The 17,717-nt window shown below is 42.2% G+C and overlaps 1 protein-coding gene across 1 annotated transcript; it reads left to right on the forward strand.

Annotated features, from left to right (window-relative positions):
* Positions 1–6,918: 6,918 nt before the first annotated feature.
* On the forward strand, positions 6,919–9,768 carry CALHM1 (calcium homeostasis modulator 1; the record flags this gene model as incomplete). Its single annotated transcript, XM_083738620.1, has 2 exons — positions 6,919–7,533; positions 9,310–9,768. The coding sequence occupies exons 1-2, from the start codon at positions 6,985–6,987 to the stop codon at positions 9,766–9,768; spliced, it is 1,008 nt and encodes a 335-aa protein (XP_083594746.1). The 5' UTR covers positions 6,919–6,984.
* Positions 9,769–17,717: the final 7,949 nt, after the last annotated feature.

The raw sequence follows: 17,717 nt of genomic DNA on the forward strand, positions 1-17,717 counted from the left end.
AAGAAAAGATGAGAGAGCCAGGCATGTAATTACAGCAGAAACCTGGGCTTCTAAATAGAAGCCTCTGTGAGTATTTATGTTTGGTCTCCTTCACATATTAGAGACCTGCTCTAATTTAATTTTAAGCAGACACACTCAAGAGATTAAATATCTGACCTTCCATATTTGCCATGTGTTTTAATCAAATTGACTATTTGCCTTAGCAAGCTGCTGAGGAATGAACTGGGTGAATATCTACTTTGCATACTGATTTTCATGGAAGGGTATTTTTAAAGCATTTTAGACGCAGCAGGAATATACAAATGCGAAGGAAGGAAAAGACAGTGTGATTACTAAGTAAGCTATGTGCCTGGACATCAATTTCTGACAATGACGCTGCTATCATTGGAAGCATCGCGTTTTCATGCCTTTGGTTATATTATTTGTTTGTCTTGTATAACAAGCTGATGAAGCTACTCTGTATGCAGTGATGAAAGCAGCCCATTATGTTTTGCATTACCTCCTTTAGTGTTATTCTGGTACTCTAACCTCAGTGATGAATTTGGATTACATATTTTGTTAGAAACTCACATCATGTTTTGACGGCGCAGCAGCTCATTCTTGCCTGCCTTAAAGTCCATTTATATTTGAAACAGTATCTCTCAAAACCAGGTCTGCCTGAACCAGGGCAATACCCTAGGTGCCAGTTAGGAAGGGCAAGGAAACCATATCCCGACACTTCCCCCCTTCTTTTAGGCTACAGATGATTGTTTCCCAGGAGCACCTATAGTTCTGGCTAACTCCCTCCTTGAGTTAATACAGTGGTACCTCAGGTTAAGAACTTAATACGTTCTGGAGGTCTCCTGCTGCCGCCACTGTGCGATTTCTGTTCTCATCCTGAAGTAAAGTTCTTAACCCGAGGTACTACTTCCAGGTTAGCAGAGTTTGTAACCTGAAACGTTTGTAACCCGAAGCAAGTGGCGCTGTGGTCTAAACCACAGAGCCTAGGGCTTGCCGATCAGAAGGTCGGTGGTTTGAATCCCCGCGAAGGAGTGAGCTCCCGTTGCTCGGTCCCTGCTCCTGCCAACCTAGCAGTTTGAAAGCACCTCAAAGTGCAAGTAGATAAATAGGTACTGCTCCGGCGGGAAGGTAAACGGCATTTCCGTGTGCTGCTCTGGTTTGCCAGAAGCGGCTTAGTCATGCTGGCCACATGACCTGGAAGCTGGCCAATAAAGCGAGATGAGCGCCACAACCCCAGAGTCGGTCACTACTGAACCAAATGGTCAGGGTACCTTTACCTTTTTACCACTGTATTGTTAACAATTAACAGTGCAAGCCTAGACCCAGCAGTTAGTTACAGAAGCCCCAACAACATGCTTGGTACTGTCAGTGGCGTAGCGTGGGGGGGGGCCGGCCACACCGGGCGCAACATCTGGGGGTTAGGGGGCGCAAATCCACGGGTTAGGGGGTGCAAATTACTTGCCTTGCCCCAGGTGTTGACAACCCATGCTATGCCACTGGGTGCTGTACATCAGAAGTCAGCAGACAACTTGTGGGATCCGCTTTTCTTTTCTCTAGAATCCTGCCATTGGAGGGCAGGGCCAGATACAAAATGTTAGCTTAGTGGGAAGAGTCAAATACCTACTTCATCTTGCAGGCTGCATACCAAAGTACAAAGACACATCTGGGTTACTACTGATTAGAAACTCCTAATATAAAACACTAAAAATGGCCAGTGGAGTTGCTCAAAGCATAGCTGTCAACTTTTCCCCTTTTTTTTGCAAGGAATACTATTCGGAATAAGGGAATTTCCTTTAAAAAAAGGAAAAAGTTGACAGCTATGGCTCAAAGACAATCATTTAATATTTATATTTTACACAGAAAGAATACTGTGGCTGAGGGGTAAGCAATTAGCATGCTGTAGCTGATTATTATTTTACTTGCTGTTTGTGGCATAGGCATGCCCTGCCAGAGTATGTGTCTTTTGCAACTACAGTGGTACCTCAGGTTAAGTACTTAATTCGTTCTGGAGGTCCGTACTTAACCTGAAACTGTTCTTAACCTGAAGCACCACTTTAGCTAATGGGGCCTCCTGCTGCTGCCGTGCCTCCGGAGAATGATTTCTGTTCTCATCCTGAAGCAAAGTTCTTAACCTGAAGCACTATTTCTGGGTTAGCAGAGTCTGTAACCTGAAGCGTATGTAACCTGAAGCGTATGTAACCCGAGGTACCACTGGACAACATCTCTAGCCACCCTTCTTCCCAAGTACCCAGCCACATAATGTCTGCCACTTCCAAGCACACAATCTGATAACTCATTTGATATGTCCTATCTGCCAGGAGTAGGCCACCAGGAGCAGCACTCATCCAGCCTAGGCTCCAACAGGTGCCTAGTTACGTGCAACTCAGCTGATTGGGCTTGTTGCTGCCCTGTCACTCAAGGCCAGCTGGACTCAAATGACATAAACATGGAATATGGAGACCCATTCCTTTGTCCCAACTTTTGACCATCCAGGGTCACTGCATGCTGAATCTACATTGTGCGACCTTGTGTGTATGTGAGTATTGAGACTCTTTCCAACAGTCCTCCATCCATTAGTCTTTTATTTTGTATTAAAGTACCAGGCTGCTTTCCCTTTGTCTCTTAGCTCTTCCTCTAAAAACACACACACACAAAAAACCTGCACACAAAGACAAAACTTTCTTTAATTTGGCACTGGGGCTTGGAGTGGTTCTGAGACACGCCCAAGGGATTGTGTTTCCCTCACCTGCTTAGCTGCTTGCCATTATGCTTTCTACTTGTGCCTGAGGGAAAGTACAAAGAAAGCATACTGCTCCACAGCCCATGAAGATGGGAGGGAGCTAGCTGTCCACCACCTTCCCAGCAAGATAACCAGCTTGTAGCTCTAGTCCTCTCTTTGGCCAAGAGTTAGAGGAAAGGGGGAGTGGTGACACAAACAAGAACATACTGTGGACAGCTGGCCTACCTTACAAGGCAGCTGTGGCAAAGTGATCACTGCACCATTGTTAAACTATTAGGAATCAGAAATCAGTTCCAATCTACTTGCAAACCAACTAGAGATAAGACAGTTGACCCCAGTCAAGCTTCTGCCTGCTCTCACTGTATGGAACACGACACAATCCCTAGCCACAGGTCCGGACCAAGGCATTTTGCTGAGGGGCAGCAGCAAATGGTCCCCCAACCCCAATTAAGGTGCCTGGTATCCAAAGTCAGACAAATTATTTTGGAATCTGAAGAAGAAAATCCCACAAGGACCCCACACGCCTTTCTGACAGCAAAAAACCAAGTCTGGAAATTCCATAATAAAAAAAAATAAATAAGTAACTATTTGCTTTCAAGTCAGCCAAAGACAGGTGGCTGTCTCATTTTGTTAAATGGTTAGCCTGCATTCAGTGTGGTAACACAGAACTTTCCCCGGCAGATTAAAAAGCTCTCTACAAATATCCATGAAGCTTTTCACTACATGTTCCCTTTTCTCAAGCCTTTGATGTGAGTTCTCCTTTAATATCACCAGCCCACAGATCATTGCTTAGCCTCAATTCACTGGAAGTTGCTCTCTGTGGTCTCCCCTCCCCATTCCAAGCTTCAGTGATCATGTAACTCTTTCAACAAAGTGATGTGATTAAGAAAGTGACCTCAGCAGTATCCAAGCAAGTTGCTCTGGAGGTCCACTGAATGGGGATTTGGGGTGCCAGTTAATGCTTAACAGGTGTATTCCAAAAGGAGGGTATGTTCACATTACCACTTACTCCACATCCAGTGAGCTCCTGCTGTTAGAGCCGCATGCACACACCAATAGCCACAATCCGTACTGATCTTGTACAGTGGTACCTCGGGTTACATACGCTTCAGATTACAGACTCCGCTAACCCAGAAATAGTACCTTGAGTTAAAAACTTTGCTTCAGGATGAGAACAGAAATCGCACTGCCGCGGCACAGCAGCAGCGGGAGGCCCCATTAGCTAAAGCTAAGGTTAAGAACAGTTTCAGGTTAAGAACGTACCTCCAGAATGAATTAAGTTCTTAACCCGAGGTACCACTATAGTTTGTTGAGAAATATTGTTGTCTGATGGGTTTTCTCTCAAACCAGCTTCAATCTGACCCCCAAAAATAAAGCAACATTTACTTTATACTTGGGACGCAGGTGGGTTAAACCGCAGAGCCTAGGACTTGCCGATCAGAAGGTCGGTGGTTCAAATCCCTGCGAGCTCTGGTTGCTCGGTCCCTGCTCCTGCCAACCTAGCAGTTTGAAAGCACGTCAAAAGTGCAAGTAGATAAATAGGTACCGCTCCAGCGGGAAGGTAAACGGCGTTTACGTGCACTGCTCTGGTTCGCCAGAAGTGGCCTAGTCATGCTGGCCACATGACCCGGAAGCTGTACGCTGGCTCCCTTGGCCTATAAAGCGAGATGAGCACCGCAACCCCAGAGTCGGCCACGACTGGACATAATGGTCAGGGTCCCTTTACTTTACTTTATACTTAAGAAATGTGTGTACATTTGAGACAGTCATCATGCATGTGCATTGACATATGGCAGCTTCATGAATAGAAGTTCTGGGCAGAGGGTGTTGTGGGGGCAGGAAAACCAAAACGGTCACGTGTGTTGGGTGAAGACATCCCCAGGCCTTCTCTGATTTGTACAACACAGTGTTAATGTGCCTGAAATTCAGTGATGGGAAATGACCACTTGATGCATTTTGAGTTCCTAATGTAAACATACCGTTGAAGAACAAATAAAACAATTTTAGTGTAAGCTCATGATAATGCCAACTGTCAGACAAAACCTTGGAGTTTTGACTATGAAGCTAAAAATCTAAAACAGAGTGCCTCCAATTGTACATTTTACATTTTAGGGTTTAGATTAGAAGGATCAGATGTCACTTTTCGAATCTCTTCTTCATCCTCTTGGACAAGCGAAGCACACTTCCACTCTCACAAAAGGGGAAAGATCCCATTGGTTTTGATTTCTGCCCCTTCCCTCCAGCCCAGCTTCCCCACATCACATCCCCAGCCGTTTCAGAGAGTCTCTTGATCCTTGAGATTAGCCTTTCAGGAGCGCAAGGGGCTTCAGCAGGAAGGAAGTGGTAGGAAAGTCCCACTTCACATTAATAACTCTGCTCACATTTCTCAGGATCTCACCCAGTATATCCCATGTTCTGTTCTCTCCGTTTCTTTGCATTAAAACAACTAACAAATATGTCAACATTTATATTAGCAGCACATCACCATTAATTGTTTTCAAGCACGGATCAGAATTAGAGGACATGCTTTGGTAGAAAATCCCAAGACTGGCCTCCAGCATTTCCAGTTAAAGGTTTAACTGACAAGAGAACAGTTCTCTGCCTGAGATCCCAGAGAGTTGCTGCCCATCAGAAAATACAATGTTAGATAGATAAAACATTAGACCTAACATAAGGCAGTTCTAACATAAGGCAGTTTCCTAAATTATTATTTGCAAGACTTCTCAACTCCCTGATGAAGGAGACCAGAAATTCTCATCCTGCAGAAGAGAAAAGGATGCTGAGAGATTGCAAGTGGCTAGTTTAAGGGGTTCTGTTGAACCAAAATCTCTTTACAGACTTCTGCACATCAGATCACATTTACATGGGAGAAATATACAGTAACAGGAAATGCTGCTTGTTGCAGGATAAAATAAGAGGGAGTAGCAGTGCTCTGCATAGATATAGAACATTATATAGAAAGAAAAGATTGCTGCTGCTTCTGATTCATGTTACAGCTCCACCCAGAGTATAAAGCAGTGAAGGATTCCAAAATTTCAAAAAGAGCAGCAAAAGGAGAGAGAAGCTGGAAAAACACAGGAGTTATATTTCTCTTAGCCAAATCCCTATCCTTAGAATGGATCTTACGCTGAGAATGAGCAAATGAGTTCATTTTTCCACATCAGTTTCTTGCTAAGCTGAGAATGAGCAAATGAGTTCATTTTTCCACATCAGTTTCTTGCTAAGCTGTCCTAATTATTCCTCAGCATTTTAGTGGAGATTTATCCTAATACACACATTTTGAATGCAATTTCCCCTAATATAACACATTTTTGTAGGTTATTTTGCTAAGATGTGCATTTTAGGCACACTTTACCCTAGCATATGCATTTTTATACACATTACATATTTGACTGGAAAACACATTGCAAAATTCAGAGCAGTGTGAATTTTGAAGGCTGGTTGTGTTTTGTGCGTATTGTTTTGGAAAGTGGGAATGAGGTAGGCTCAACTTTAAATGTTCACTTCAGTTCATAAGTTTATTGTTCTAGCCAATGGCCATGAGAAACTTGTATTAATAAAATAAACTTTAAATGTGAACTGAATTGTCTTGCTCCTCCATTCCTACCCCACACAGTGATATTTGCATAGGCACTCTCCTTTCTCTCCCCCCGCCCCAGGTAAACCTACAAAGGTGGGGCACAGCTTTCCCTTGTTTTTCTAAGGGCAGTGGGAGGAGCATGTGGCATTTGCAGGCACATGAACAGAAGCCAGAGGAATCCTTTTCCTGTCATGAATAAAGAGTGCCTAGAACAGATTCCAAATAACTCCTCAGAAGAAATCATGCCTCCACAAATAGGCAACCTCAGGGATTTAAGAGTTTTTTAAATAAGAGATGTGATGGCTCCCACAAGGAAAGAAGTGTTCGCTGTATTAAGCCATGACATACCTGACAATGGCACACAATTAACTTTTCAGAAGAGGGAATACAATGCACACCAAGTCAACCTGGGAGGAGTAGAGATTCACTCATAAGGTAAAGATAACAAAGTCAATGTACTGAAGTGGCAAAGAATAAATGGGGGAGGGGGACATGTTGCCTGAGCAATTGAAAAGCTGGTGTAAGAGCAGAAACTGAAAAAGTAAGTGACATTGGCAAGATGCATTAGGGTTTTTGTTGTTGTTGTTTTTAAATTCTGCCCCATGAAAAGGGCAACAAATTTCTGATTGCATTTGGGCAAGCGAGTGTGCATAAAGTGACAACGATGGATAAATTCCGTATGATCTTCCAGTTCCTCCAGTCCAACCAGGAATCATTCATGAATGGCATATGTGGCATCATGGCTCTTGCCAGTGCACAGATGTACGTGGCTTTTGACTTCAACTGCCCATGTCTACCAGGTTATAACCTGGCCTATGGGATGGGTATCCTGTTTGTGCCACCCCTGGTCTTGTTTCTACTAGGCTTTGTGATGAATAACAATGTCTCCATGTTGGCTGAAGAGTGGAAAAGACCCACAGGGAAGAGGCAGAAAGACCCGGCTGTCCTGCGTTACATGTTCTGCTCCATGGCACAGCGGGCTATGATTGCTCCTGCTGTTTGGATTTCAGTCACACTGTTGCATGGAGAGTGCTTTATATGTGCCTTCAGCACCTCTGTGCCTGTAGATAAGTTGGGGAACCAGAGCTATACCCAACTACCTGAGAAGGAACTGAGGAGAATTCTGGCCCGGATTCCCTGCACAGACATCTACAAGGGGCAGGAACTTATTGCCAAAGAGGTGGCAACCAGGTATCTGCGCTGTATATCACAGGTAAGCAAAAAGTGATCGCAGGATTTGCTGAAGCTAATTTGGTGTAGAGAATGGGAGAGACCCCTTATAAAGCTGGCAGGCTTTTTATATGACTTTATATGCACTTATCATGCTATCATTTCCTATGCACTGCAAGCACTCTGAGCATTTTTCAGCATGCTGCAGTTCTTTATTACTGGTAAGAAATACAACACTTTTCCTCCTTCTCTTGAGGTCCCACTTCATAGAAAACATGTTTAAAATGTGATGTAATGGATATACTCCTCGTGCTACAATTGCAGTTTATTCTTTTTACAGCATAAATTGTGGGCCTTAATCACAAGTAAGTGTGCACACATTTGGAGCTGCAATGTGTACTAGTTCCACATTCAAAGAGTGGGATTATGTAGGGTGCACTCTGCAAAACAGAGTGCTTGATTCCTTACTGTAATAATTCCATGCATCGTTTTTGGTAAGAAGTATGGATTATAGAAGGAAGTGAGAGAAGAAGGGATGAACTCCTATGATTAAACTTCCCCTGCTTCCAAATATTCCATTTGCAATGCAAATACAGACAAATATATCCAGTGATCCCAACCTAAAACAGGCAGGTCAATACAGTCCTTTCCTGTTGTTTACTGCGTTCAGTCTGCATTTGTTCTCTGCATCTTAAATAGGATGCAAATTCCCTCTAGGTTTTCACCTGGGAACAACGTCAAAGTCATTTTAAAAATCTGATTTGATCACTTGTGTTCTCACCAATCTGATGCTGCCACTGTTCTGTTTCCCCTTGGCATTGCTTGGCAATGTTAGCCCTTCCTCAGCTGTGTATTAGTTGGATAACCACTGCTTTTCTTAGCATGGAACATTAAGAATGTATTGGAATAAATATTCAGATCTTTCTTTAACCAGAGCTTTCTTTAATCATGCAATATTTGTTGCACTGTTGCTGTTTTTAAATTTGGCATTATAGATAATCAATTCATTCTATTAAAAAACCCAATTCTAAATACTTTTGTGTTTGAATGGTTCTACTTAGTATTACTGAAATGACATGCCAGTTTCAGCATGAGACAAAAATGTACTCCTTTAAAAAAATAATGAAAGCCAAGGGGAAAAATACTGGATTTAGGAGTGGGGAAATAATTTGTTTATGCAATACATTTTAGAAAATTATTATCCAGACAGGCCAAAGACATGGGTAACTGCTGCAATATGGGAGATACTGTGTTGTAGTTTAGGGATAGAGAACCTGTGGACCTCTAGATGTTGTTGGACCACAACTCTCATTATCCCTAACCATTGGCCATTTTGGGCTGATGGGAGTTGTGGCAAACAACATCAGGAAGGTTACAGATTCCTTATTCCTGGTGTAGTTGCTCCCCAACACATCCCTGTTAAAATGGATTGAACTGTGTTCTGGTTCAGGAAAACTAAAAGATTTGGTCTAGATTTTGGTTCAGGTTCCATTTGATCCCCCAACTTCAAGAGCTTCAAATACAACAGCACAGGGCTTTCATTGGATTTATATCTGGCAAACAAATATGGAAACATCACTGCCATTGTACAATGAGGTAGATTGTGATGTTAGTTCACACAACTGGATCATCCACTCATTGGTGGATGAGACATGAGCCTAGCAGCCCCACAATCTTTTGAGGTTGCTAGTCCCAATATCCACAGATTCTGGAAGACCACTGATAATCATGACTGCAATTGTGTACTACATAGATTTCTCTATCCCACTCCCACAACCACCTCCCTAATAATAGTATGATGTTTGGTTTTCCCGTTCAGGCAATGGGCTGGACCTTTGTGCTGTTGATGACCTTGTTGGCATTCCTTGTTCGTTCCTTACGTCCCTGCTTTACTCAAGCCGCATTCCTGAAGAGCAAGTATTGGTCTCACTATATCGACATTGAACGCAAGCTCTTTGATGAGACCTGCACAGAACATGCTAAAAGCTTTGCCAAGGTTTGCATCCAGCAGTTTTTTGAGGGCACAAATAAGGACCTAAGCATGGGTCATGCAACCTTTGTGGAAAAGACACCTTCCGAAACAGGAGAAGAGAAGGAAAAATTGCTGGGTATCATGGATCAAGGGACCATGAACAAAATTCTGAAGAACTGGCACAAATGTAAGCCCCCTTTGTGCCTCAGCCAAGAGGTGATCCAGAATGGGAATTGTTGGGCAGGAGAAATCGCACACCCTCAGCTGCCTAAAAGAGAGTATGCTACCTATTACAGCAAAGTCTGAGGATGGAGTGGAAGTAATCAGAAAGCACATATCCCTTTAGATCACAGCTTGGGACCACACATTTATCAAGGAGATCCTTCAACTATTCATTGTGAGAGCATCCAGAACACCTGTCCAAAAGTCTCCCCCCCCCCCCTCAGCTTTTCTGTGGACACTAGCATGGAATAGAACAAATAAACATGGACAATGCTCACCTGTTGATTTTGTCAAGCAGAAAAGAGATGTCAGAAAGACTAAATGGTGATGGCACCTTAAATTGGATGACTGCTGTGATACAAATAATATACGGTAACAAAAACTATGAGGTGGTTCATTGTTGGTTTGAATAAGATATTTATTCCCTGCTAAACTCTAAAGGATAAACCATTTGTCTTAGCAGCAAGTAACATCACATTTTGATTTGAAAAATCTCTACCAATTTCTTCAGATGAAAACCACCTGCTAAGTCTTCATTGTATGTGAAAGGCACAAAACAGATGTTTCATTTTATTGTAAAGGAAAGACTAAAAACAGGTAATACTATCTGTACAGGGGTACATTTCTGTTGGTAATAAAACAAAACCAACGTTTTCAAGACTTGCAGGAACGTTTTAGGCACAAACCAAAAGCACAAAGGCAGTATTTCAAATACACCAGAGGGCGCCATAAACTAGCAACAAATACCTGAGCATAGCAGCTATAAGGCTCTGTTTCTTCCCTTATCTCCTTATCATATAAATAAGACTTGTTTAGCTTTGACTTGTACAACATGCTCTGACAAAATCTGTTTAGGATAAGAAAATGTGTTGAAGGGTATGCAGAAGTAGAGATGAATGAGTATGTTTTAAGGACAGTATTATAAATCCACTAACTGAAAGAAGGAAGAGCCACATTCAAATATTACAAATTAAGCTTAACTATCTGCCCCATAACTAAATGAACTGGCAGCGGATCTGGGGTAATTTCAAGATGTCTTGTCCTTTAATAAGCATAGAACATCAGCTGCATTAACCTGAATGTTTCTTCTGAACCATTTAAGAAACCAATTACAATTTTCAGAGTAGTAGCCATGTTGATCTGTTGCAGCAAAAATAATTCAGAGTCTTGTGACACCTTAGCTTTCATAGACAAGAGAGCCCTCTGCATCATATGACCAATTAATGTTCCAGTTTTCACTTCACATTAAAAACCATAGTTTGTTTTTAAGTACGGTTTAATGTGATGTGCAAGCTGGGCCAGTGTGCCCATTCGTGATGTTCTCAACTAGTGTTCAGTGGAAGCTTCAATGGATTCCACAAAAAGTAGTCTTACTCTTGGCATCGGAATGAGGAGGATGCAAGGCAGGGCTATTCAACATGTCAGACATCACTGGCATGTCTATATTTATGTGCTTCCTGCTTTGTCAAGTCATGTGTCGCTCAGTGTAGCCTTTGCAAAGCAAGTTTTCTTTAGCTTGATGATGAATGATGTTTTTCTTGTGACCAGTAGTGGTGGAGGAAAGAGTAAAGGCCTAGACTCTAGGGGAAATGGTTGCAGCTCTTGCTTATTTAACTACTATTGTACACACTTTGCACCCTACTAATCTCCATCATCTAGATAGGACATAGGCTTACTTCTCACTGTAAGTTCCTTAGCTGTAAGAATTCAGCAAGGCCAGCCCTATCGTCAAGCACAGCAAGGCAGCTGTTTCTGAGATGACAGCAAACTGCTATTTCTAATTTATTGTTGTTGTATTTTTCCTGCCAAGGAGAGGTGAGATTTTCTGCCGCATGTGCCAAAATAATTTCACCAGCCCTGGATATTATGCACCTGGACTGGTGGGGTGGATGTATATGCCCTTTACTGCTCCACCTCAGGCAGCAAAATGCTTCAGGCCAGCTCTAACCTTGAATGGAAAAGGGGGGATTTAATAATAAATCCCTGGACACAGAACACTAGGTATCAGGAAGAAGAGCAATAACCTTGCCATCTTCTAGACATCTCTGTTTTTAATGTAGAGCTGAGAGAGACGTCTAGTTTTGCTTTTTTTTGTTCTGTTTTTACGTAGTACAGATTTATCATCTCAGTGAGTGTCAAACTAAGTAAGATACTGGAGGAATATAAGAAGTCTCCTGACAGTTTTTGGTTTTACTTTAATATAGCTGCTAGAGGTTGCAATTTTGATCAGTGCAATGGTGGGGAGATGAGGTATTTAACTCATTCAATATAGCCTCCCTTCCCAATTAAAACTGACCTCCCCGAGGTGATGTTTTCTCGGTATGGAATAAGCTAAAAGGACCACATATACCCCAACCCCAGGCTGGTTGGAGAGAAGGAAGAGATTAAGTGTTCCCTCTCCTGCTGCTGCTCTGATCAATTTCACGGCTGCCTCATCGCCAGGGCTGCTCCCAAGATGTGTTGCTGCCTGAGGCAAAATACAGAATGATGCATCCATCTAGGGATGAATGAACCTGTTAATTTCAGTTTCTCTCAATGTCTCATTTTCCCCCACTCTCAAATCCAGTTTGTATTATTTTGCATTTTTAAAAATGTAATAGTCTTCATGAGAATCATAGAGGAGGAATGTGCACTAAAATGCTAACATACACATATTGTCTGCAATTTTGGCTACTATATACATTTTTGCAAGCAATATAGTGCACTTTTGAATGCTGTTTCCCCTGTTTCCCCTAAAATACGTATTTTTATACACACTATTCCCTAATATGTGTACTTTTGTACACATTTCAGTTTGGAGAATTGCATCACAAAATTTGGAGAAGTGTGAATTTCAGGGTATAGCTGCATTTTGGTTCACATATTGTTTCAGAAAGAGTGGATCTTAATGTGGATCAGACCAAATTTCTGCCCCATCCCATTCAAAGTACAGAAGTTGACTGTTCTGGCACTTGAACAGTCAACACTGGCAATGGGATAACATTCCCACATGCGCCGAGGACAGACGGCTTGTTTAGCAATTGTACAACAACCCTGTGACACACATAGTTCTAATCTCCAACAGAGTAGAATGGCTGGAGGGATGCTCCTCTCCCCGCCCCCACTAGTATCTGACACCTGAGGTCATTGCTGCACTCTGCCTCACTTGTAGAGGCTAATCATACAACAGGGCCACATGGCTGGCTCTGCCCTAGCTCCTCTGGCTTCCAGATGGGATAGTGTGTTCCTTTGTTCTGGGACTATCAAGAGCTGTACTCTTTATAATGACCTACTAGCTTACACTTGTACAGGTTCAGCAGGTACTGCAGGAAAGCACAAAGCACAGGAAGGTGAGTTTACGCATGCACATTTAGAATGTGTGTCTGCAGCTTCAAGTGACAATATGTAGATATGGAAGCCCTCCCAGTAGGGTGAATCCAATGTGGGGTCCTAATTATGTTTTTGGGTGTGCAGAATCCAAATCTATTATTGTTGTGATTGGACAATATTTAGCTTGGTAAATCTATGTTTGATAAAGAAGCACATAAACTGTTTTCAGAAAAACAAAGAATTTTAATTTTACCTTCTGAAAATGTCAGGTAATGCTAACATTTTACTTACCAAGTTTTACTTACCAAGCAAAACTAAATTATATTAATTTAACCATAATAGCTTTTGAAATTATGGCATCTCAGTAGTTTGTTTTTAATATTTTTTTTATTTAAAAAAAAAACCTTCTAAATGTTTTAATCTTAAACTTATACAGGTTTAATTTTTTAAAAAAATTAATTAATTTTTTTTACGTGGCACCCACAATACCCAAAACATACTAACAAACTACAAGTCCATATAATAGAAAAAATGCAGCACGTTGTTATTTACTGTGCATCCTAACATACATAAATTTAAATAATGAGTTCACTGTGAAGCATATTCATTGCATTCTGCTTAGGTGTACAATTCTAAGTTAAGTATCAAGTTTTAGGAAAACCTGTTCTTCCTGTTTGCAACGGAAGTAATTTGTGCCAGTTGCTGCCTGGTTGGCTCCCCATGTGGTAACCAGGCATCAGTTTTGGGAGTTGTGATAGCACATTCTTCCTCCCAATATCTGGGCTCCTAGGGGGGGGAAGGGTGGGATATAAACTTAAATAAATAAATAAATATTTTGCCTGTTTCAAAAAATAATAATAATGGAGAATTGATAGGTGTTCTTTGTTTTCTTTTAGGCTGCAATCCTGTGCTCACTTACCCATGAATTTGTCTGAATAGGATTTGTATAGTGTTATGAGTTTGGGGTGTTGAACTGTATGCCGGAACCCTCTAATCTCTGGATCCAGCAAGTGTTAAAATCAAATCAAGCCTTCTAATTCCTGGAATAGCGAAGCTAGCCTCCTGGAAGGTGTAAGGAGAACAAAGGAAGGAGCTCTGTGGGAGAGGGCAAATGGGTGAGGCCCCTCCCTCAACTTGATAATTGGAAAGAGTGAAAAATTGCAGGGATGAAGGCCAGATGTAAAGCAGCAAGCTGGGAGAAGACTGAGACAGAGCAATGTTTGATGCCTGTTTAAATCTAATGCTGTGGCTACAGGAGAAACAAGACCCTTTTGGAGTGTTAATACTGTGAACCCCTCCATTGTAGACTCAAGTTGTATATATGTGTAATTAAACCATATATCATAAAGACACTACAGTCCCCAATGTGCCTCATTTCCAAAAGGAAACACGAACCCTGGGTAAGTGTATGGAACCCCTGGAATCTCGCACTGCTGAGAGATTGGGGTGGCACACAACAAAACAATTGTGCTGCTAGTTCCCTTTGTATAGGTCCTTTATCTAATTTATATTTATAACTAGACACCAGTATGGTAAATATGCATATTAATTATACACAAGTGAGGAGAGGGGAGTCCTTTACACATGATTCCCTGCCCCTGGGAACCAGTATCAGTTTTTCTCTGAAACTGAAGAGCAAAAGCCTTCCTTATTTATTCCCAAATGTTCTGGAGCCTGTATATCAGGGACAGAGACCCTATGACCTTCCAGAGATTGTTGGACTCCAACTCTTATCAGCCTCAGCCAAGATGGTCAACAGTTAGGGATGCTGGGAGTTGTCATCAAACAATGCCTGGAGAACCACAGGTTCCCCATCACCACTGTAAATCTTATCTGCAGCACTGTATCCCGCTGTCCTTGGGATCTCAGTGTCTTTGATTGTTACGGTGCTTGGTTCTCTCTCTGGTTGTCAGTTGCTGCCATGGGAAATGCAGACAGGAACAATGAAATGGTGAGACTTGTAGAACTGGGAAGCACATGTTTTGGAGGGTAGTGCAAACCTCTCTTTCAAACCAAAATCATTGACTCTTTTCAGTACGTCTGTTTATGTAGAACAATTGTGCTTAGGTGATGGGGACAGGGATCTCAATTGTACACACAAATAGACCCTTTCAGACATTGAAAATAATGTGACTAGGACTCAAGGGCAGACCCTGAAGCCCCCCTGCCTATGTATGCATTTTCTCCACTTGAATGGCTGGAACAGCTCTTGAGTTCCCTGTACACCTCCCTACACAGGAGCAAGCAGGATGTGCCCTGGCATAGATACTTAAAGAAAAATAAATACAGTTTAGAGAACAACTCCAGATTCCATTCAGTAAGCACTGTTAAATTTAGTTGAAAATCACTTCTTACTCACCATTTCCTTTTCTTTACTATGTGCTTCCTTTGTCACAAACAGAGATTAACTGCTAACTGCCAACAATTAATTAGACCTGTCCTTCTTCTTTTTCCATCACACAGATTGCCTTGCTCTCTCTGCCTTGCTTTCTCCATCCAATGAGTTGCCCATCTCCACAATGCAGCCTTCATACTCTCTTCATTCCCTGTTACAATGCTTCAGGCCCAGCTCAAGAGATTTTGCTGCCTGTAGCGGAACACCAAATGGTATCTGTCCCAAGTAACATTTGGCGATAGGGGAGAAATCACATTCAGTTCACATTTAAAGCTGAACCCACCTAATTTGCACTTTCTGAAACAATATGAAACACTGTCACTCCTTAACATCCACACTTCTCCAAATTTTGCAATGCATCTCCAGTCAGATTTTATGTGCAAAAATATGTACCTATACTAACGTAAACTGTGCATAAAAACATATGTATTAGTGAAAATAAATTTCAAAAAGCATTTCATTAGGGAGAATTGCTTTGAAAAAATGTGCATAATAGGCAAAATTGCACACAGAAATATTAGGAGGAACTTACACTAAAATGCTGGTGAATTTAAAAAACCGAATTTAAGATTGGGAGCGGGGGCGGGGGGAGATAAAAGGAAACTGACAGATTTGCTGATCCTTAGTCACAGTGCTTAATACCCACAAGTACTATGACAGTAAGCAAAAGCCAAAACTTCAAACATGGCAATTGCTGTTCTTTCATGATTCATTAATCCATCTGTCTGGAGTGGCTGCCTTTAACTGCCTGAAGGTATGGCCAGCTCTGTTATGTTTTGTGCTTCATCATGCTCTGTCTCCAGAACACGACCTGAATAGTGGGTCCTCTCAGTGCCAGCTTCTCCCTTCCAACAGCTCACTCTGGCACTACTCACTAATAGATTTGACTATGCACATCCTGTCTGTTTCCTGCACTTGTAGTCTCAAAGCTTGCCACGTGGATATTAGTGGCTAAGAAAAGAAAGAGGGAAGAGCATAAGCAACATGAGGAGGTGGGCATCAAGCATGAGAGCTGTGCATATGAAATCTGAAAACTGGTTAGTTCAGTTATAAAAGGAGCCACCGCAAGGGATTATATTTAAGTACATTTTGAAGGGTAAACAGGAATTCAACACCAGGGCACAGTGCAGCAGATCAACTAAATGAGGGATGGGGAACATGTGGCTCTCCAGATGTTGCTGGACTACAATTCCCATCAGTCCCAGTGGGCGTGCCCAATTGTCTTATGGGTCCTGCCATTCACTGTCAACACTGGACCACAGCCAAGGACACAAGAGCTGAAACTCCAGAATAAGGGCAGGAGCTGGGTGCAAAGCTGCAGTGAGTCTGCAGATGGCACTTGAGACAGACATAAAGGTATGTCAGGGTTCAGAACCAGACAAGCAGTCAACTCAGGGCTATAAGTACTAAGAACTGGAACCAAGACCTGATTCAGCAGAGGTTGTGGCCAGGTAAACAGTCTTCAAACACACATTGCAGGGAGTTGGACTATCAGGCACGTCCAACTCCCAAGAGAGAGGGAGGAGTCAAAGTTGTTGAGCATTTTTAGGGGGGGGGCAAGGGGGCAAAGCCAAAGTTGTTAAGCTTTTTTTAGGGAGGAAAAGCTAATCTAGCATTTTTAGCTTTATTTTTTGGGGGGGACATCGCACACCTATTACAACATTGACACAGCAGTAACAGCTACTTTCATTTTCTAACGTGCCGACTACATAAGCATTTGACACAACAGAGGAAAAGAGTGATGAAAGCTGGGGGTGAAGACTTTAACTCCACTGTGGGGTCGACCAGTTGGACATCCCTGGACTAGATGACTGCTTGAGTCCCAAATCTCACAGTGAGAGAAGCGCCAGAAGGCCCTCGGTGCTGGACCTCAGTGTCCGGGCTGAATGATGGGGGTGGAGACGCTCCTTCAGGTATACAGGACCAAGGCCGTTTACGGCTTAAAAGGTCAGTACCAACACTTTGAATTAGAATTATCAGAGAGCACAAAGGCTGAGAACCATGTAGCCTGCCCAAGCAGTCAAACCTGGAAACACTTAAAGCCCATGCTAAATTGGGATGAACTCTTTGGTTTCCTTGGGGCTTGAATTCATGCTAGAGACTGGAAGAATGACATTTCCTAACCCTTCTGCACTTCAGAACTCAGATGTGCATTGTAAGTGTATGTGACTTCTGAATATTTCTTACTCAGTTATGCCATTACAAAGTTCCCTCTATTTATAGAGCAGGGCTTCCTGCCTATGGCATAGTTGTGTACACCAGCTGAAATAATAGGCAATCCATTAAAATAAAATTCCAGAAGAGTAGCTATGTTAGTATGTTGCCACAA

The sequence above is a fragment of the Podarcis gaigeae genome (genome assembly GCF_964106915.1).
Source record: "Podarcis gaigeae genome assembly, chromosome: 5".
Lineage (NCBI taxonomy): Eukaryota > Metazoa > Chordata > Lepidosauria > Squamata > Lacertidae > Podarcis > Podarcis gaigeae.